Raw genomic sequence first — 21,873 nt, forward strand, 5'->3', positions numbered from 1 at the left:
GTGACAGACAGAATCCACGTCACCACATCACCACACCACAACAAACCTGGCCCAAGGCAATACATGACCCATGTGAGCGCGTTAACCCTCGCCGGCTCAGGCCATTTTGCGTCCTTCGACGGCACAAGGGAGGGAGGGTACGACCCCCTTCCTCGCGTTTGGCCCATGATCGAGCTAGAGCTTCGCGGAAAAAAACGAGCGTGTTGCCCGTGACGAGAGGAAGCCGATAATACCCAATTCCAAGGTCCTAGGTCATTGGTTGACCTTCCAGGTCAGGTCAATGACCCAAATGTCGGGAAAATCGGGACCTGTTAGAACGTCATAAAATGTGGCTGCTATAGGTTTTTTTGTCGGGGTGCTGATCACGAACATGTATTATGTTAGTTTTGATGACAGATGATGTCTTTATGCATTTAGGCCAGGTCGGGTCAGGTCAGGTCATGTCAACCAGTAGGGGTCCTGCCGGGTATTCGTAGTACCTACCTACGTGTCAACCGTCTCTGACAGCTGCGTAATATGTTACGAAGGCACCAAAACTACTTCTTAAATGTTCAAATGGTTGCTAAAATCGAATTCAGCTTAAAAAAAACTAGCCTAGAAACATGCATTGCTTGAAAAAGTGTACCGAGGTCATCATAAGTCAATGACCTGACCTGACCTGACCTGACCTGACCTTCAGGTGACATTGACATTAGTGATGTCAATTACGGAAAATCGGAATACCGATACCAAACCAAATACCAACCAAAACCACGGGAAAATACCGAAACCAAACCAACTTGGGAAAATGAGGGAAATACCAACTTTTTTACCGATTTCTTAGTCTCATATACATTAGTGAGGGTTTATGATACCAACAAAATACCAAACACATTACGATTGAAATACCAAATACCAAGTTGGTATCGGTTTGGTATCGGTATACCAAAAAGTTGGTATCCGATTGACATCTCTAATTGACATCACCCTTATGCATGGGAGCAACATCAAATCACATGTTTGAACGCTTGAAACCACGAAAGGACTGCAAAAGCGCGGCTAATGCGAACCGGCATACGCCGAACCGCGATTCTGGCCAAACATGGTCTCGGAAAGTAGGTCAAAGGTCATTTGGGTCAGGGTCATGAAATATTTAGGGTAGGTAGGTGTACAATTGATCAACGCGAGGGTGCTGAAAGTTACGTCGCGATCAGCTGCTTTTTACGCGAGTTATTCGCGAAAAAAAAACCTTAGGGGGTGCATCAACCCCTCCCCCCTGTGCCGGCGAGGGTTAAAACTTTTTGTGAGCGAATTCACGTAATGAAGAATAATAATGGCATAATCTACATACTACCTACAGCAGCCAATAGATGGCTTAGGACAGGCATATGAGCCTACTTAAATCTTGTCCGACAGAATCAGGCAACAGTTCCGATTGCATATATGCTATGCATATTGCGGAAGGGGCACTTTTCGGCCTCCAAAGATACGAGTTCATACGTCATAGTAACATATTTCTGTTGTGGTCAATTTGCGTAAAAATTGAACACCGGGTGATTACCGAGCTATTGTTCTATCCAAATTTTCTGATTCATACTCGCTCAGGGTTATCGTGCAGGTAAAGTGGGCCCGCTCAGCAGAATGTGTATGAAATATGGAGAGATTCTGAAAAATGAGTGGGGGGCCCGCACACTAGGGGGCCCGCTTTGGGGGCGATGACCCCCCCGAAACGAAATCCTGGCTGCGCCACTGACCGTCAATTATTTTGGTTAAGCTAAAATGCGCTACTATAATTTTGCCAAAAACTTTCCGTCCTGCAGAATCCAGCGAACGATGCCGTGGAACAGCTAATGCAGCGCCTATAGAGCACCGGACCGACACGATATGAGGACAGTAGAGCTGTCACTGGTCAGCGATCCGAGACCAGAGGACAGGGGTCACGGAAAATCCATGGTCCAAGCTGTCCGGCTGTCACCAAGTCACGGAGCGTGTTGTGTTGGCGTCTGGCCAGCTCAACCGTGAAGCTCGCCGCTGTGCACGGAACCAACCCTTCCGGGTTCTTCAGCCCTGAGTGTGTTCCCCGTGTTAGCCGGTCAGATCTGGTCACACTGGTTTGGTCCGGTCTGAGACGGGCTGCAGGCAGTACGAATAAATCAAGGGAAGGCGAGGGTGGTAAAAGATGGCGGGAGGGCTGAAGGCATAAGAACCATGCATGGGATTGACGAGGATTTGAGACTCCAGACTACTATGACTTGCGATGTAACTGACGAGACTAAGATGACATTGCAACTATTTGTTTCCGATAGCAATAACGTACCTGAATGGCCAGTTCATTTAATTAAATGATTCGTTTTCTGGCTGATGTTTGTTTGCTTAAACGGTGCTAACGCTATTTTTGTTTTTGTTTTCAGGAACTACCTGAACTTCATCATTGAAGAGCTGAAGGATCCTGTCCGGTAAGCTTCGTTCGAGAACACTGCATGTTTCGTGCCTATTGCTTGCGATAGTGTCTAATACTTAGGTATTTCATTAAACATTCATCAGTCCCAAGAAAATGTCGGGACAAAACCGTTCGCACTTTATTTGGAGGAACTGCTTATGCATTCTTTCCTTCGTAAATAAACCTGTTGAACGGGGCACTAACTGAAGAAGTAACGCGATCAATCATTACTTGTTTGAAGCGCAAATGTCTAATGAAATTAATTGTCTTCGTCTGAACGTCTTCGCGCATTAGTCTGACCTCCGTTTCTCTCCACCGTCAGTAACCTGCCGCGCGCCATCGCCATCTCCATCATCTTGGTGACGCTGGTGTACGTGCTGACCAACATCGCCTTCTACACCACCCTCAGCCCCATGGAGGTGCTCTCCTCCAACGCTGTCGCCGTGGTGAGTGCCCTCGCCTTTCACGGTTCTTCATATTAAAGGTAGTGTGCCACCTTTGAAAGATTTCCCATTTTATTTTTCCTAGGATAAGAAGCTTCTGTTTTTACCTAATATCGCAAAAAAAAATCAAAAATGGGCCTGGAATAGTGCCTTTTTCGCCTAAAAGTTTTTCGGTTTTTAGATATGTATAACAACTGTAGTGGGCTCACCTGCAAACAGGCGTCGGGCAACAATCGCGAATGCGGCGCACTTGTGACAATAAGCAAAGGTCATTATAGTGTTACTACCATACGACGTACGGGAATGAGTTATCAGCTGTCTAATCGTAGACAACACAATGTCGAGCCTTAAACTGTAAGCCCGTATTGGTATTGTTTCTTTTATTTGGCTGTCGAACATTATTTATGGTTTGAAATATGATTTTATGTAAAATAATTGATATGAAAAAGCCGTCTTATAAGTTATGACCCCATTTCACCACGCGTATTTGGAATTTCCGACCTCGACGAACGTCTGTGGTAGAAAACCACCACTTTGGTAGGGGAAACTACTGCTGTCTGCTACCGTTTGCACTGCATGTCTCGCTGTAGTTGCGACCGATTGCGACATCTATGCTTAGCGATATACGTACTTTATAATTTACGTACTTTTTCGATGCGTATTTTCTTCCTTGACGTAGCTACTTTTGTCTAGGTATACGTACTTTGTACTGTACAGTCTGTCTTAAAAGTACCGCGCAAAGTGACGGTGGATCCATCAAGCCTGACTGAGGTAGGGCCAGCTATAATTTGAAAGTCAACGAACCAATTGACCTAGGGAATGGACGAGGATGCGAATTGCTTCAGTGACTTAAATTTAGTAGGCCCTTCCTCGGGCAGGCATGATGGATCCACCGTCACTTTGCGCGGTACTTTTAAGACAGACTGTACAGTCTGTCTTAGAAGTACCGCGCAAAGTGACGGTGGATCCATCAAGCCTGACCGAGGAAGGGCCTGCTATAATTTGAAAGTCACCGAACCAATGGAGCTGGGGAATGGACGAGGATGTCCATTGCTTCGGTGACTCCAATTTGGCAGTCCTTCATCGGTCAGACTTGATGGATCCACCGTCACTTTGCGCGGTACTTTTAAGACAGACTGTACGTACCTACCTCTGCGTAACCTACGCCTACTTCCGTCCTTGACGTACTTATTCCATACGTACTTTATACTCGACGTACTTTTGCGATACGTACTTTTGCCCTTGACGTACTCTTGTCCATACGTACTTTATGCTGTACGCACTTTTACGATATGTGCTTTTGTCCTTGACGTACCTTTGTCCATGCGTACTTATAAATGCACCTATACGTACTTCTTCGATACGTACTTTTGTCCTTGACGTACTTTTATCCATTCGTGCTTTATACTGTACGTACTTTTGACATGCGTACTTTTGTCCTTGACGTAGTTTTGTCCATGCGTACTTTATACTGTATGTAATATGTACGAACATTTGCGATACGTACTTTTGTCCTACGTGCCAGGGGCGTCGCCACAGATTTTCGACAGGGGGGACGGATCGGCCGACTAAAAACCCAAAATTAGGTATCGTTACCGTACTTTTTCAGGCCGATGCACTATCTGTTCAACGATACTGGGCTGAATTCCTACGCGGTACGCGTCTGAAGTATTCATTTTTTACACGGGTATACAGAGCCTCCGGTCTTCTATCAGGGTATAATTGTTGGCACATGCCGTCAATCTGATAGTTAACTGTTAATGTATACATCCCTAGTAGCACACAACATTGATACAACATCGAGATATGTTGAAATCAGGTTGATTGTCAATATTGGTGCTTCAACACGAATTCAACATTGATTCAACGTTGATATCACGTTGATATTAGGTTGTGCTTTGTCGAATCTTAGTTGAAGTTCAACATTGTAGTTCAACATCGATACGACATTGTCCCAATGTTGAGTTCACAATATCGACAGAGGTAAAATTTCAACATTGTGATTCAACATTGATAGGGGAAGGTGGGGTAAGACGGACCAGCTAAGGTTTGAGGCCGCATATATTGCTACACTGCTCTCGTAATTCATATTATTTATAGTCTTCGGAATGCTCAATCCTTCCTCTGTTGATATGTGTAAAGACTAAATTTCAAATTAAAGACATCTAGGTGGTGGATGCTGTTAAAGAGGGACATGTCAAAAACTCAGACAAGAAAAAACGTGGGGTAAGACGGACCACCCAGCAGTGCCTGCTATCCGTTCATGTGTGTTACACTTCTGCTCTGTATTCTTGTAAGAAAAAGTAACCAGAATGGTAAAATAACAAAATGAGCCATTATTCTTTACTCATGTGTGATGGAAGTGCAGCTAAAAGCTAGGAACATATGTGTTGATTGTCGTTTGGCATGAATGCATGCTAACTGAGCACTTGCATGCATGGCTCACATGCAACAAAGACTTCTTCCTGAAAAAATAGCTTACTTAAACTTGTGTCAATGTTTTGGAAAAGAACTTTCCATATGCAGGGTACAATGGACCACCACAGGGTAAGATGGACCACAGTGGTCCGTCTTGCCCCGAATCTAAATTATGTCATTATCATGACGTATATGTCAAATAGCCCAACATTGCAAAACCTTGCCTTTCCTAAAGTGTGACTATAACTAAGTTTATAACTTTGTTCTTCACAGTTAAGTGCAAAATAGAAACTAATCATGCAAGAAAGGCGCCGTAATTGAATCACCCGTAGACCTCTTATATTAGATCGGTTTGACGAAAAACAACATTTTTCTCAATAACTCAAAAGCTATGCATCCTAGCAGCATGAGCTCAAGGTGGCCATTGTTACGAAGGAAAACAAACATAGTGAGTGCATAAAGCAGTAGATACCAGCAGCGGTTCAGCCGGGAGGGCTGGTGGTCCGTCTTGCCCCGCTGGGCCGTCTTACCCCACCTTCCCCTACCTACCTACAACATTATTGTCACGATGTTGATTTCACAATATTGATAAAAGTAGAGTTCCAACATTGTAATCCAACACGTATGATATCATACGTGGTGACTGGTGGTTGCTTTAGGTATTTGTCACAACTCTGAACTCATAATCTCTTTTGGTCTCCAGTATGAATGGGCGGCGCGGGTCGGCGCGAAGCGCCGCGAGATTTTCGTCGAGGTCGGAAATGTATATGCATAGATGTCGCTACAATAGCTTGACATGCAGTGCAAATTGTAGCAGACAGCAGTAGTTTCCCCTACCAAAGTGGTGGTTTTCTACCACAGACGCTCGTCGAGGTCGGAAATTCCAAATACGCTTTCACCACACGCAAGTGGCAGAAATGACAATGATCAGCTGACGCATTTTTCTTGGCCGAAGTCAGAGCGCGCGGCCCGACGCACCACGCGTATTTGGAAATTCCGACCTCGACGAGCATCAGAAGCCACCTAACAGGCGTGTTCGAAACCGCAGGAGATGATGATGAACGGGTTTATCGAAACTTGATTGGATGAGCATATCGGTAATAGCGATTTCAGTGTGTGCATTTATTGTTCATAGTGGTGTGAAATGTGGTTGGGGTACGACCGACAACCCGTCGGGGCGAATTTCGCACTGGGGTACTCAAAATTTGAAGAATTTAAGACGTTTCCATGAGTTTTGAAGGTATGGATAAGTTCTAAAAATCCGGTTCTCCTTATCTGGGCCATTAACTCCATACGGTCCAAGAAAGCTGGCACACTACCTTTAACTAACTACCCATGCTGAGCCGTTATATTATCATATTACTTACCTACACCTGTACCTTACCTTACCTTACCTTACCTGTACCTATGCTGAGCCGCTGTCATGACTTGAGTGTATAGGTACCAGAGGTAGATGCCATCGTAAGAATAAATTTCTTTGAGGGTTTCCTCTTGCTCTGGAAACTTTTTAGAGGATTTTTGTGTGAGTTTTTGCGCAGCTAAGTGATTTATTAAGCCGGCCCCTGGCTCTCTTCTCCTAACTCAGACGGGGGATTTTTTGTAACCTCTGGCGACTGCTGCATTGGCAGCGACTCAGCGTCGAATGCGCCGTACCCGGTCGGGTTTTGTCCGGACCTTGTGACCCCTGATGACCTCACGTGACTCGGACGCGGCGGGTGACGGACGTTGTGGCCCACCCTGGCCCCCCGCCAGGACAACTGAATTGTGCTTGCTGGTGTATCACCATGATGCAGATCAGCTCGGTCGGTTTTAGTAGAGCCTCTGGGTGCGTCATCGTGTTGATCTGTCGGTGCCAGGTCGCTGGCTGTCAGAGGTCGTGTCAGGGACTGTTGGGTCGTAGACGACTTAGGTGTTTGGTACAAACGAAACAGAAGGTCAGGTTTAGTGCAAGCAGATTTGTATTGGCTGGTTCTTCTTATATTTTGGTCCAAAACGTCCCTATTTTTGCCATAATGCGCGGTACTCGACCTCTGACATTCATTTAGATACACACAGCACCTTTTTTAGTTTTGTTTTTATTTCTGGCTCATTTTCCCGTCCTAGCTGTGAGAGCTGCCCCATGGATTTCCAAACTTCAATCGCTGCCACCGTTAGGCCATTATCGACGTCAGCCCAGTGATCGATGGACGGCTGAAGACGTGCATCACGAATCCCGCTTTCCATTCAACGTCACCAGATAGTCAGGTAGTATCCTATGCCGTAATTTGGGATGCTCAGTCAGGGATCTGTGGGTAAATCAATTTCTATTGGCTTACGTGGCTGACGCATCAACTACTTGCATGAATGGATCATCACATTTATAAATGGACCATCCTATTAAACGTACCCCTTTTGCACAAGAATCCTTTGTCAGGAATTCAGACGATAATAATATCGTTTGATAAATGACAAACATATTTTCACTACCTACCATAAAACCATTTACACCACCCGAGCCCACCCTGCCCACCCGTTGCCTTCTGACCTGGGCTGGGCATTGTTCGGACCCAGCACCCCACCATGTGGCCCATACAACCGAGTGAAGACCCCTTCCTCGGGGGAGAAACCACGAGTACAGAGCACGTGGTGCATTGTAGCAGGCAGCGTGGCCTGCATGGTAATGAAGGTGATGAGGGGTGTGGAGAGTGGACTGTGGGCTGGGACGATCCTATCTCATTGGACCCGTGCCGAGCGGTGGAGCATCGCGGTGGGACGGTGGTTTGGTGGTGTGTGGTTCATTGGCAATGCAAGGCCAGAGGTCCAGCTGGGCAGACCGTTATTTCATTAGGAGTGCAGCGGCCTCCATGGCTCTGTACTGGGACGATGCTTATTTTTGATCGCATGCCTTATTGAAGGTTCAACTTTACGATGGTGGATTGTGCTGCTTACATCAGTGCGAGAGAAAAACAGCTGCTTTCATCAGAATGCAGCAGGTTTCTTCGGCCGTCCAAAATACAGTCGTAAGACAAAAACATACATATCATCCGATAGACCGTAATAACTGACCAACGGTAATGCCAAATGGTCCACAAACTCTGGTTTGCAGTGCACACTCTGCATTGGAAGTGTTCATAAGTGAGCTAAGAGGCGGCACAGAGACTGTTTTACAGAGGCGACAGATCTCTACGCCCCATAAACAAAATTCGTGGAAATGGAACACGCCATCGTTTATTGTGTCATAACTAGAGTTGCAAAATTTCCCTACCGCACTACCGGCATGCCGGTAATTTTTCACTACCGCAGGTTTTTTCGTGGTATTTGGCATATCCTGCCGGTAGCATGCCGGTATTTTTGATTTTGCACAAAAAAAAATTATCAACATATGATTCAAACTTTGGACACTAAGAGGCTATTGAATTGTAATAACAGCAATCTTAGCCACTGCAAAATACATTTTGTGGTAGAAGTTCCATTGCTAAGGGTAATTGTACACATGAACCTCAGCATTTCACAGGTTTGGCTCTAATAAGAATTGTCAAGACTCAAGAATCTACTGTGGTCTATCAAAGGAAGAATACTCATTCATGTTGCAAAAGCACAACCAATTAGTAAGTCTAATGGTAGGTAATAGGTATAATATAATAAAATAAATTAATGTTAATGGCAACATTACCTAGGCAAAAGGCAGAATCAAAACAACACAAAACACATTGTTTGGAAACTGGCCTTGAGTCCTGAGATGTGGTCTGAGATACTCTACAAAGCAGGGGCGTCGCCGACGGGGGGGTCGGGGGGGTCGCGACCCCCCCACTCGTCAGAACCGGTGGGGTCGACCCCCCCACTTTTGGCGATGCTGAGTATGCTTTTTTTTAGCTATCATGTCAGGGAAGTTGGCGTCATCAACATCAACAAATACAACGTCAGATTCAGAATCGCTTCAAGAGCTCCCTAGTCCCTATTGCTTATAGGTCAATAAGCTGTGGGCTAGAACATCAGCATGACAATATGATTCTAGTCCCCTTTTATCCCTCAAATGAGCGAGCGCGTCAAAACTGACCCAAGCGTTCGTCTGATTGTCAAAATAATGGTTGCAGTCGATTCGTCGGATGACGTATCAGTAACTACGAGGTACCTGGCTAGCCTCAGCCCTGCTACCCTCGGACCTGCCTGCATAGGGGAAATGGGGTCAATGGTGGATCCCTCTGGGGCTTTCCTAATAAGACGCGCAAAAAGGAGTATATTGCAACGAAACTTCCAGTGACCTCGAGTTAATGAAGTTTACACCTAATCTAAAAAAATGCCCTGATTCGAATATGGATGACCTTGGTTAACTTTTTGAGTTTTATTTGCTTCCACTTACAAGTGTGGTTTTTGGGGCTGATTTCGAGTTTAGCGCCCGTTTGAACCGTTTGAAGTAGTTTTGATAAATGGTGGTGATTATGTAACATATTACGAAGCTATCGTTGGTGGTTGTCAGTCACCCACTCTAGATGGCCGGCAGGAAGCCTGCTGGTCGACCTTACCTGACCCGACCCGATCTACCCAAAATGCATGGAGTCATCATTTTTGTTCAAGACTTACATCAAACTCGTACTCGGGACCCCGATAACAGCTACGGCTCACTAAGTTCTAGCAGGCGGCCAGATTTTTCCTACTTTTGGGCGTTGACCTAAGATGACCGGGCCAAGACCTTGAAATTGGGCATCATTGGCTTTATCTCATCACGGGCAGCATTCTCGCTCTTCCACGAAGCTCTACCTCGATCAGGGGCCGAAAGCATGCCTTAGCGTTACGTTGGTAAGCGTTTTACCTTAGCGACCCGTAAAATATGAATAAGAGCTAGCCTACAGCAACACAGAAAGCGTATTCGATAGCTTTTTTAAAGCTCTTTCGCCAACTTCGCCTCAGATATGACTTCGGGTCTATGGCTTGTGTACCATAGAGTCCAAACAGCTAAACGGACGGATTTTGCCGAAACATTTGTTATGTAACAACCTATGATTCAGTGAATGTGAATGATATTCATGTTATCACCATCGTTTTTGTTTCGTCCAAACACGTCGCATAGCTTACAATTTGAACTTGAATAGAAAGCTTGACATCATGTAAAGGTCATGACCTGACTAGAAAAGAACCTGCTGCATACGGATCGATCTGTGTTACTGAGCTGAACACACTCCAGGTGCTGTCATCGCTCTACAACGTCTCCATTAAAAGTTGTTGTCGAAAATGTGTTAGAGACCTTTGATGACCTAATCACTGACCATTCCAGTCACCACTGGTCATTAGCTGCACCTTGTCTCTAAAATGAACAAGGTGCCATGGCTACAAAAGTATCTAGCGTTTTTAGCATATTCTTTCAAAGCAGAAGGCATCGTGCTTTTTCCCATATCTTATCATGATTGGTGAGGTCACATACCTATTTGACCTGCCTTCACTTCTCAGATGTAAAATCCCAGATCCATGCACTGTTGGCACTTATAATCCCATTCATTACACCAAATTTCAGACTTATAGGAGTCAGGAGATAATCTATAGGAATGACAAGATTGCAGTTTTAAGAGGCATTAAAACTGAACTTGACATGACATTGTGACCTGACCTCAGGTGACCTGTGCTTGATTTTTATGCACGATGCAAAATTGATGTGCAATAAGATATACCGCTGCTTTCGCGGCGCTGCGCGCCGAGGTTTTTCTCCGGGCACACGAAAAAACCGGGAGTGTGGCTAAAACACCCCTACCCATCAAGACGAAGACCGGAAACCCGACCCCCCCACTCAAAAATCCGTGGCGACGCCCCTGCTACAAAGAATTTGACACTGAAAATCCAGCTGAAAAGGCAGGTGTTAGGAAGCCCTGAGCCTAGCTTCGGCCCCAAAATGAAATGAAAATGAATTAAACTGGGCATTTTGTCTTATCATTACAAGAAAACACAACATGCAGACCAAATGAATACAAAGTGGCGCAATATGATCAGCTGATCAAGCAACCAAGGATTGACTTTTAAGATCCTCTGTCCCCTAAAAAAGGATGTAAGCTGATGACGTAATATTTATTCATATGCCCTTTTGGTTGAATTACTCAAGAGAAGTGGATCTTCTTGTAGTGAATTACACTCACAGTGTTGATTTTATTGGATTTTAATATCGTGTTGGATGATTTTTATAAAAAAAAAATCATTCACGAGGCAGTAGTTTGCAGTCCTAAAACTTTTTTTTTGCAGGGTTTTAATTAGCTGGTTAAAAACTGTGTTATGGCGCATCTGTTTCGATCCTTTATAGCCTTGTGTTTGTTCCCGCGTTAGAGATGGGAGAGGATATTATATCGTTTTTATACATATTATTTGGTGACTTCTCAGGACAAGTGAGTTATTAACACATATTTTTACATGATTCGTATCTTACTCACGAGCCAACAAGCCATGGCGGATAGGAAAAAGCAGATGTTGATCTCGCTTCCTCACTCCTCAGTTAGGAACATGGCCAAATCTGTAGTTTTTTTTTTATATTGTGATTTATGACTAGCTATAGTTCATTTTAGGGTAATGTGGAAAATAAGAACGCTTGTGGTAAATGTGATTGCTGCTCACTGTGCAGTCTTCAGGAACACATTTCAGTAATTCAAGTTCTTTTTGACCTTGCTTTTTTGATGAATGTGTGTAGGCTTTTTGTAGGCAATACCTCTTTGATTACAGTTGATATTTTAACAGCTGTAAACTGGAATTGAGTTTCAAAATTGTGGTATTTGTGGGGCCAACTCAGCCAAAATCAGGCTGCTGGAGTTTTGGTTGGACAATGGGTGGCTGCTGGGTGGAGCGGTAACTGAAATTGCCAAAATGTGGCATCTCATGTAGGGGTAAGCCAGAATCAAGAATGCAGGTTTTTTAGTATGCCGGTAATTTGGCGGTGTTTTTGCTTGGGGCGTGGTAGCATGCCGGTATCCCAGAAAATTTTTGTGGGGCGGGGCGGTGCCGGTAGCAGCCCATAGGGAAAACTTTGCAACTCTAGTCATAACCCACCCAAGTAGCCCTCGCTAAGCGGCAAGCGTTTGTTTGTCTATGAAATATGATACGTGTCTGCATAACGGTAGGACCAGGGCTGCGGAGTCGATGGAGTTACGGCGACTCCGACTCCGACTCCGACTCCGGCTTTCAAAAACCAACTCCGACTCCGACTCCGACTCCGGGCAGAAATGTCGACTCCGATCGACTCCAACTCCATACTCCGACTCCGCACACCTGGCAGGGCTGCGGAGTCGACAGATTTTCGGTGACTCCGACTCCGACTCCGGCTGGGGTTTCCAATATCGACTCCGACTCCGACTCCGACTCCGGTCAAAACTGTCGACTCCGACCGACTCCGACTCCGACTCCGACTCCGACTCCGCAGCCCTGGGTAGGACAGTGACTTGCGTCGTCACTTGTTGTGTTCACCATTAGAGCAAGTGTGTTTGGGTTGTTTATTTTGCGGTGATCCAACAACATGGTTGTTGAAGTGGCCTTAAAAACGCCATGTAGTTACATCACTAAAATCGATATATCTAATTTTTTTTGGAAATTCTTTCTTAAAAATTGCACAGGAGACGTCAAATTGATGGGGGAGGAGGTATGCCAAGTTTCAAGTAGATAGCGAAAGTGGTTCATGAGTTATTCAAGAAAAACGGAGGGGGGGTCGGATCCGACCCCCCCCCCCAGGCGGTCGCGGGTTAACCCGCGCCCTGCTGGGGGGGGGGGGTTTGAACACCCCCCTTGTGGTTTTTTGCGAATATCTCTAAAACAGCGGCGCGGACCGCCGCCGTTTTTGGTACACCTTATCATACATCAATTCTACACATGTTGTGAAAATTTCAGACCAAGGTCATTCAAGGTCAGGTCACCAGGTCACTTGAAGTGACCTCACCTCATAAAAAGTTTCAATGTCTGTGATAGCTACACCGAGTGACCGATCGCTTTGAAACTTTCAGCGATTGCTAAGAGCAATAGCATGTACAAAATGTATATCTCAGAATTTTGATATCGATGACCTAAGGTCAGGTCAATTTTGCGACCTCCCCATTATAAGTCAATGGGAGAAAATTGAAATGCGCCTCTTTTGGACGAAAGACATTATAAACACTCCCAAACACCGAATTACAAGTGGTTTAGACACACAGAACATGAAAATGTTGTCCGTGACCCTTGTTTAAGCCCTGAGGTCATCTTAGGTCACGAATGGTATCTAACAGTTTTTCGCAAATAACTTTTGATAAAGGCATGCTAGAGCGATGAAAACGCCTTAGATGTGTTCAGCTCGACGATATGGATCGACTGATATGCAACATGATCCTTTCCGGTCAGGTCATGACCTTGACCTGAGGTCAAATTTTCAAGTTGACCATTCAAGGTCAAGTTATAGTTCATTCGATGCGTCTTGACGAGAGGAACACGATGCCGGTAAAAGTAAGCTCGTACGTAGCTTGGGTCAAAACACTGAAAAAATATAAAACACTGGTCGGGTGTTTTATTAGTGTATTATGGGTGTTAAGCACCATTAATGGTGTATCATGACACTAATAGCAGTGTCATTACCCCGTTCAACACCGTTATTGGTGTAATGGCATTGCTTGAACACGGTTTAAGGTGTCACATGACACTTGAAATAACACACTTGGGGTGTAATCGAGGTGTCTCAACTCCCATCTAACACCTTTTTTGGTGTTACAGAGAAAACATAACACCCGTTAGGTGTACTGAGGGTGCCATGTCATCCCTTAAACACCGTTTAAGGTGTCACACGACACTTGAAAAGCACACTTGGGGTGTACTCGAAGTGTCGTAGCTCCCATTCAACACTCCTTTTGGTGTCAAAGAGAAAACAAAACACCCTCTGGGTGTATTGAAAGTGTCATGTCATCACTTAAACACCGTTTAAGGTGTCACACGACTCTTGAAAGAGCACACCTCAGGGCCTCGGCTAACATGTTAACTACTGGGGCAAATGCCCCAGTAGAGTTGAGGAATGCCCCAGTAGTGGTCAGGCTTTGCCCAACCTCCACAAAATGAGAATATATCAATATTAACGTACATTCTTTCATTCGGGAGCGGTTGAAGACGTTTGTGGCAAGAAATCAGGGGCGGCGGAGGAGGGAGTGCACGGTGTGCAGCTGCACCCTCAATTTCCATCCAAAAACATAGGCGTACAGCCCACCGCTAAAGTAATGTAGGGTTTTACCAGTCTCAACGATTGGCTTTGACTGGAGATTGTTTAATGCGGAGTGATCGAAAAGAAGATGTCAATAGCTAAAATTGCAGCTGCAAGAGTGACGATCATATAAGCTACATTCAAAGTTTCATTGTAGTCTGACTAATCGTTCCTAAGCTTCAGAAGCAGAACATACCCATGACTGAAACCGCACATTACTTCTGCTGTGGACTGTACATTGGCAAGCATATCTTTTTACACCCCATAATCCATCTTCGTTCGAAAGAGCGTAAAAAATAATGACGAAATTACTTCAGCCACTTTTTTGGTAAGGTGAAAGGTCAGGTCATGGTGAAGGCCAAATTTCGCCGATTTTCAGGTCGAATATCGACAGTTTACAAGATGCCGACGCATAACTCGGGAACCAATTAGAGCTACAGCACCGCGGAAAAGCGCATTTGATAGCCATATTAGCATGCTTTCTGGTTATTTCTCTTAGATTTGACCCAACGTCAACGGTTTTGCCTGCAAGGGGCAAAAACTACCTACTAAAAAGACGATTTTTGGGGAACAGTTTTTCTGCAATAACTTTTGACTCATGCCTTGCACGAGCCAAGGCCCAATGCAAGCGCTTTCTTTTATCCGACATCGTGTTCCTCTCGTCAAGACGCATCAAATTAACTACAATTTGACCTTGAAGGTCAACTTGAAAATTCGACCTCAGGTTCAAGTCATGATCTGACCGGAAATTGTCATGTTGCATATCAGTCGATCTGCATCGTCGAACCAAACACAACTAAGGCATTTTCATCGCTCTAGCATGCCTCTTTCAAAAGTTATTCGCGAAAAACTGTTAGATACCATTCGTGAACTGAGATGACCTCAGGGGCATAAAAAAGGGTCACGGGTGCTATTTTCATGTTCAGTGTGTCAAAGCCACGTACAGTGTTTTAAAGTGTTTAGAATAACTTTCGTCCAAAAGAGGTGGTTTTGAATTTCTCCCATTGACTTATAATAGATCGGTCGCAAAAGTGAGCTGACCTTAGGTCACCGATATGAAAATTCCGAGATATAAATTTTGTACATGCTGTTGCCCTTATCAATGGCTGAAAGTTTCAAAGCGATCGGTCACTCAGTGTAGCTACGGCATGCATGGAAACATTTCATGAGGTGAGGTCACTTGAAGTGACCTGGTGACCTGATCTTGAATGACTTTGGTCTGAAATTTTTACAACACGTGTAAAATTGATGGATGATGGAGCGCCGCCGTTTTTTTAGATATCCGCGAAAAACCGCAGGAAAAACCGCAGTTGTTCAACCCCCCCCCCCCTCCCCCCCCAGCAGGGCGCCAACACACTTTGACGATTTGCCCCAGTAGTCAAAATTCCTTAGCCGAGGCCCTGGCACACCTGGGATGTAATCGAGGTGTCGTAACTCCCATTCAACACTCATAGCAGTGTCATTACCCCGTTGAACACCGTTATTGGTGTAATGACATTGCTTGAACACCGTTTAAGGTGTCACATGACACTTGAAATAACACACTTGGGGTGTAATCGAGGTGTCTCAACTCCCATCCAACACCTTTTTTGGTGTTACAGAGAAAACATAACACCCGTTAGGTGTACTGAGTGTGCCATGTCATCCCTTAAACACCGTTTATGGTGTCACACGACACTTGAAAAGCACACTTGGTGACTTGGGATGTACCCATTTTTTATAGTGTCAGTGTTTCGGGGATGACTAACACCGTTCGTATTCTCTCGGTACTTCATGTAGTTATAAATGTTATTGTTAAGCTGGGACAGAGACATTCTAGCATAAAAATATTCAAATTACCAGCTTCGTTTATTAGTTACGGGAGCTTTCGAAAGACGTTCGTCTTTCTTCGTCAGCCTGTCTTTGCAGTGTCAGACACCCTTGAAATTCCCTATGGGTGCAGTTGGGTAGATGGCGCTGCTGTGCTGTATGGTGTACAGAGTTTGCATTTATATTCTAATGGATTTGCTTCAACTACATCAAATAAACAAATCCACGATAATAAATAAATAAATTCATATATAATACTTCAAAGAAAACGCGTCGGGAAAATATTGGGAACATAATGCAGCCCTAGTAGCCCATGTTCAACCGTTGGCTTCCATGCGGCCGGCCGCCATACTAGTTTGAAACGTGCGCGACTGCGGGCGGAGGCGCTGGTGGGATTACGGTGTGTTGGGAGTATTAGTGTGTGCAAGTGAGTTAGAAGTGATCGTGAGTGGTGTCTTGGTACTCGAAGAGCTCCAGTTTTAGCAAAGGTGAGCTATTCTTGGCTAGCAATGGCACACTAGGGCGACCGCCGCCGATCTTCTCCATGTGCCGCGCGCCCGACTGGAAAGAACGCGTATGGCGACGCCCGTCCGCTCACTGACTGCATGGAACGATCTTGACAAAGGGATGCGCAACTGCGGCAGCGTCTGTACTTTTAACCCGGCACCGCCTGGGCTATTTCCGTACCCACGACAGCCTGGGGGGGTCGGATCCGACCCCCCCCCCTGTTATCTCGAGAACCAATGGTCGTATCGAGCCCCGCGAGGCGGCGTTCGAAAGGTCTCTACGAGACCTTCCCAAAGCACTCTTAAGATTTTAAGATTGAGGTCAACTTTCGGGTCAAGGTCAGGTCAAAGGTCAAATTCAGGGGTTTTGCATGATTAGGCTTACGGACAGCGGAATCGATAGCTGCTGCTCGAAACTCACCAAATATGACCTCAAAGGCCTAGTGAAGGTACCATGTGCGTATAGGGGTCATACTAAGTACGGGTCAAAGTCAGGTCAGGTCACGAAAGGTCACGGTTTTCAATTTCTGCTACATGGGCGTGCGACACATGTTTTATGGCTTATTTTTCACGCCGAATCCGATGGTAATGGTTATATGTGACCCCAAGTCACTGTGCTGGTGATAAGTGTGCATTGAAAGCATACAAAATCGTTAATACTATTGTGCTGGGCGGTGCCTAGTAATACGCCGCACGCGAGTGTGATATTATCTTGCGTTAGGATGGTCTGACCTATTGGGGCATTGATGGCGATTTGGAGGTTGTGAAGAGTTTTCGTGAAGAGTGAAGTGAATGAAAGTAATGTGGATTATTGGGTGATGTGTTGAGCGCGTTTGCTTAGAAAATATATCAATTCGCTACAACTATACAAGGGCTGAGAAAAAAGGTCAATTTTTCAACTTTTTATTTTTGACATAAAAATGCACTTTTCTAGATGAGCTTTGTTCCAGGAATCTAGTGGTGCCATTTGTTTTCATATGCGATGTTCAGAAGTGCCTCTAATTCACGAAAATGCTTGTGACGTCACCATGCCCTATGCATGTTGGAGCTATTTTTTACAATTTGGGGGTCAAAAATCAAGATAGAAAGTTGAAATTTGGGGCATCTTATGTTCTAATAGAGCTCTACAACAAATTTTCCGGTTTTTTGGAAATTCCCAAAATTTTGGATTTTATTAGCTGTTTTCCAAAAAATATAGTTTTTTGAATTTTTAGGGGTGAAAAACGCATTTTATGGAAAATCCGAGATAGCCATTTTAAAGAACTCGTTGAGCTGCGTCTTTTCATGTCCTTAATTTGCAATTTGCTTTAAACCCTGATTTTTTGGCGATTTTTTAAACATTTACCACTTTTTGACTAAAAACGCCATGTAGTTACATCACTAAAAACGATATATCTAAAAAAAATTTGGATTTTTTTTCTTAAAAATGGCACAGGAGACGTCAAATTGATGGGGGAGAAGGTATGCCAAGTTTCAAGTAGATAGCGAAAGTGGTTCATGAGTTATTCAAGAAAAACGGAGGGGGGGTCGGATCCGACCCCCCCCCCAGGCGGTCGCGGGTTAAGAAACGAGTCAAGAGTTTTTATCTCAGCAAACAGTAGAATGTCTTTTTAGAATGTCTTTGATCCAGTGTTGTATGACGAAGTTAGTAGTGACTGTATTGTACTGTATAATATGCACTGTGTTTTCATCTAATTTGACGGCAGCCCTGCATTGTATGACGCTGTGGAATAACCAGCCAATTGTATATTGGAATCCACAAAGATCTGCTAAATAAATAAATAAATAAATAAATAAATAAGTGTGTGAATAGGGCTAGAGAGAGCTAGCGTCCTACGGCGACCTCGGTGAACACTGAACTGATACGGACTTAAGAGGGAGGAGGGGGGCTGGTATGTAGTAGACATGTGCATGGATCCGAGTGATTGATCCATGATCTCAGTGGATCTTAAAGCAAACGACAAGCTTGGATCTATAATCCCATTGTATCCCACGTAGAAAATGTATCCTGAATCTCTGAATCTATGATCTCATTGCATCTTATAACAAACCAAAATCAGGATCTGAGATCCGATTGAATCCCACCACATGCAACCTAATGAAACCATGTTTCCATGCGACTTGTTTGGAATTTTGAATTTAAATTTGCGTTGTTTTAGATTTTCTCCGTGTACCAACTGCGCCACTGGAGCCGCCCATATACTCCATGACACCCACAGGGTGTCATGGAGTATATGGAGCCTGTGGGCTCCCTGTGGGTGTCAACTTGGTGACACCGTTATAAGTGTAAGCAGCGCTGTGACACCTTTAAATTACACCCGTGGGTATGCAGTTTAACACACACCCAGGCGATTATTCCCCCCAGTATCCCTATGGGTGTCAACTTGGTGACACCGTTTTAAGCGTTGTGACACCTTTAAATTACACCCGTGTGTATGCAGTTTAACACACACCCAAGCGCTTATTCCCCCCAGTATCCCTACGGGTGTTATCTTGGTGACACCATTATAAGTGTAAATAGGGTGTCTGAGGGGAGTCGAAACGCACCCTTGTCTGGGGTGTATGACACCACAGTACAGAAACTGGACACCCTTAGGGATAGTTCAATGGTGTATCTTGACGCTCATATAAGTGTTATCTGACACCTTTCAAAAACATCCGTGGGTATGCAGTTTAACCACTTACATCGTTAGCAGTGTTTTAAATTTTCTCCGTGAAAGTTATTGCAGAAAAACTGTTTCCGAAAAAATCGGCTATTTTTGCAGTTTTTGCCCCCTGCAGGCAAAACCGTTGACGTTAGGTCAAATCTGAGAGAATTACTCAGAAAGGGCGTTAATAGGGCTATCGAATGCGCTTTTCTGCGGCGCTGTAGCTCTATTAGTTCCCGAGGTATGCGTTGGCTTCAGGGCCTCGGCTAAGGAATTTTGACTGGTGGGCCACTTGGGCAGCGACATGGACTGACCTTCGTAGCCAAAGCCCCCCCCCCCCAATTTTCGATTTCTCCCCAGATTTCGACCACTTTATTCTGCAAAAAAAAAACGTCAGGATGGCATATAAAATGTAAAAAAAACGGGCCTCGACCCCTCCCCCGACTCTTCAGAGAGAGGAGAGAGTACCTAGAGTAGGGACCCACAACCCTCTCAGTGGTGATACTCCGGCGGTGCACATAAAATCGCACAAGTATGCACAAAATATTGACGCAGATAAAACTTTGGACAATAACTTACGGTCGGTCGGATGTTCAAAATCAGCGAGCCCTGAGTGGATCGCTCGCCGACTAGTCGGAGATTCGGAAGCGGTCGGACGGGATCGGGCGTTGTCGGGTGGATCGGGAGGAATTGTGAACAGCACGATTGCAGCTTTAGTAAAGTGGGTTGCAGCAGGAACCCCAAAAGGGGGTTGTAGCAGCAGCCCCAACATCTCTGAAAATGATCATTAAGGCTATTGGTGTCGCATGGAAAAGAATTGACTCAAAAGCCCAAGCGCACTGTGCAACCCTAATATTTTTCTAAAAAACTAAGTTATGTACGCTTTTGGTGAACAGTGTCCCAAACTTCAGATTTCTCTTTGGTGTCTGAGTGGAAAATTCTAGCCACCCAAAATGTGAGAGTGGAAAATTATCCATTCTTATTCTTGAGTGTCATCTTCAGCCCAAATGAGAAAAAAACCCTCAATGCAAGTGCTGCCCCCAGCGCATTGCCCCCCCCCCCATTATTGTGATGCCGCCCCCGCCTAGCAGTGCGGTGCCGCCCCAGCGTACGCCACACCGACGGAACGATCACTTTTAAAACTATCAGAGATTGATAAGACTAAGAATATGTATAAAATGTTTATCTCGGACTTTTGATATCCATGACCTAAGGTCAGGTCAATTTTGCGACTTCTCCATTAGGTATAAGTCAATTGGAGAAAATTAAAATGCGCCTCTTTTGGACGAATGTGGTTCAAAACCCTCTCAAACATCGGTACATAGGTAAACATAACACACTGAATCGATAAAATGCACCTGTGACCCTTCTGTGTGCCCCTGAGGTCATCTCAGGTCATGAACGGTCACCAGCATTTCTTTGGCTATACCTTTTGATAGAGACTTGCTAAAGCGGTGAAAACACGTCAGATGTGTTCAGCTCGACGATACGGATCGAGTGATATGCAGCATGACCCTGTCCATCAAGGTCATGATCTTGACCTGAGGTCAAATTTTCAAAATGACGTTTCAAGGTCAACGTATAGTTCATTCGACGCGTTTCGACGAGAGGAATACGATGCTGGCAAAATAAATGTCGTCACTGTCTTGAGTCAAAAGCTATTGCAGAAAACGATTTTAATAAAAACTGTTATTTTTGGAGTTGTTTCCCTCTGGAGGCGTGGCAGTCAGTCACTGGAGGCAGTCATGCATGTCCAGAAGTAGGGGCTGCACGCACTAGACATCGAATTGTAAAGGGGATGTGTGGAGAAAAAATCCAGAACGTATGTCAGCGTTCGGTCGCCTCTGACTGCAGTCGCTGCTGGTATGACAATGAGTTGGGATCTCATGGTGGATCTCGTGGTTACGGAGCGAGCGAAGCGAGCGGAGTCTTACGTAGAATAACGGAAATTTCTGAGTATGAGCGGCCGGCCGGCCGGCCGGCCGGCCGGCCGGCCGGCCGTGCGGACGCTTTTGCGAGGCTTATATCTCAGCAACCACTTGACCGATTTACACGCGGTAATTTTTATAGGGTAGCTTCATTCCTTCTACCAAGTATTGGACTATTCCCGATGCATGTGGGTGACCCCTTATGCACGTGCCACGTGCAAAACGAAGAGGTGTCAGTTTTGCAATTGTTGCAATATTTCGGTAACTACTTGGCCGATTGCGCTGAAAGTTGGCATGTAGGTAGGCACCCACTAGGCACTGCATATCCATGTGCCAGAGTTGGGGTGCTGCTGCACGTGCGCACGTGCAGGGGTCGTTTCCAGATCTCGAGAACGGCTGGACCGATTGCGCTCAAATTTGGTACACAGTTAGGGACCGGTTAGTAGGGTGCCGTGCAAAAGCCAGTCGGGACCCATTTTGCACGTGCGCACGTGCAGGGTGCCGCTCCCAGATCTCGAGAACGGCTGGGCCGATTGTGCTCA

The 21,873-nt window shown here is 45.1% G+C and overlaps 1 protein-coding gene across 5 annotated transcripts in view; it reads left to right on the forward strand.

Moving 5' to 3' along the window:
- LOC122392515 (Y+L amino acid transporter 2-like) overlaps positions 1–21,873 on the forward strand; it is a 62,508-nt gene that overhangs the window by 25,049 nt on the left and 15,586 nt on the right. For all 5 annotated transcript variants that reach the window (XR_006258530.1, XR_006258529.1, XM_043387455.1 and 2 more), the window contains 2 exons: positions 2,391–2,435; positions 2,742–2,865. Coding sequence is in view for 3 of the 5 variants with exons in the window: in XM_043387455.1 (XP_043243390.1) it covers positions 2,391–2,435; positions 2,742–2,865 (169 nt within the window). In the remaining 2 variants the exon portion in view is untranslated. The remainder of the gene's footprint in view (positions 1–2,390; positions 2,436–2,741; positions 2,866–21,873) is intronic.

The sequence above is a fragment of the Amphibalanus amphitrite genome, unplaced genomic scaffold (assembly GCF_019059575.1).
Source record: "Amphibalanus amphitrite isolate SeventyFive unplaced genomic scaffold, NRLGWU_Aamphi_draft 000489F_arrow, whole genome shotgun sequence".
Lineage (NCBI taxonomy): Eukaryota > Metazoa > Arthropoda > Thecostraca > Balanomorpha > Balanidae > Amphibalanus > Amphibalanus amphitrite.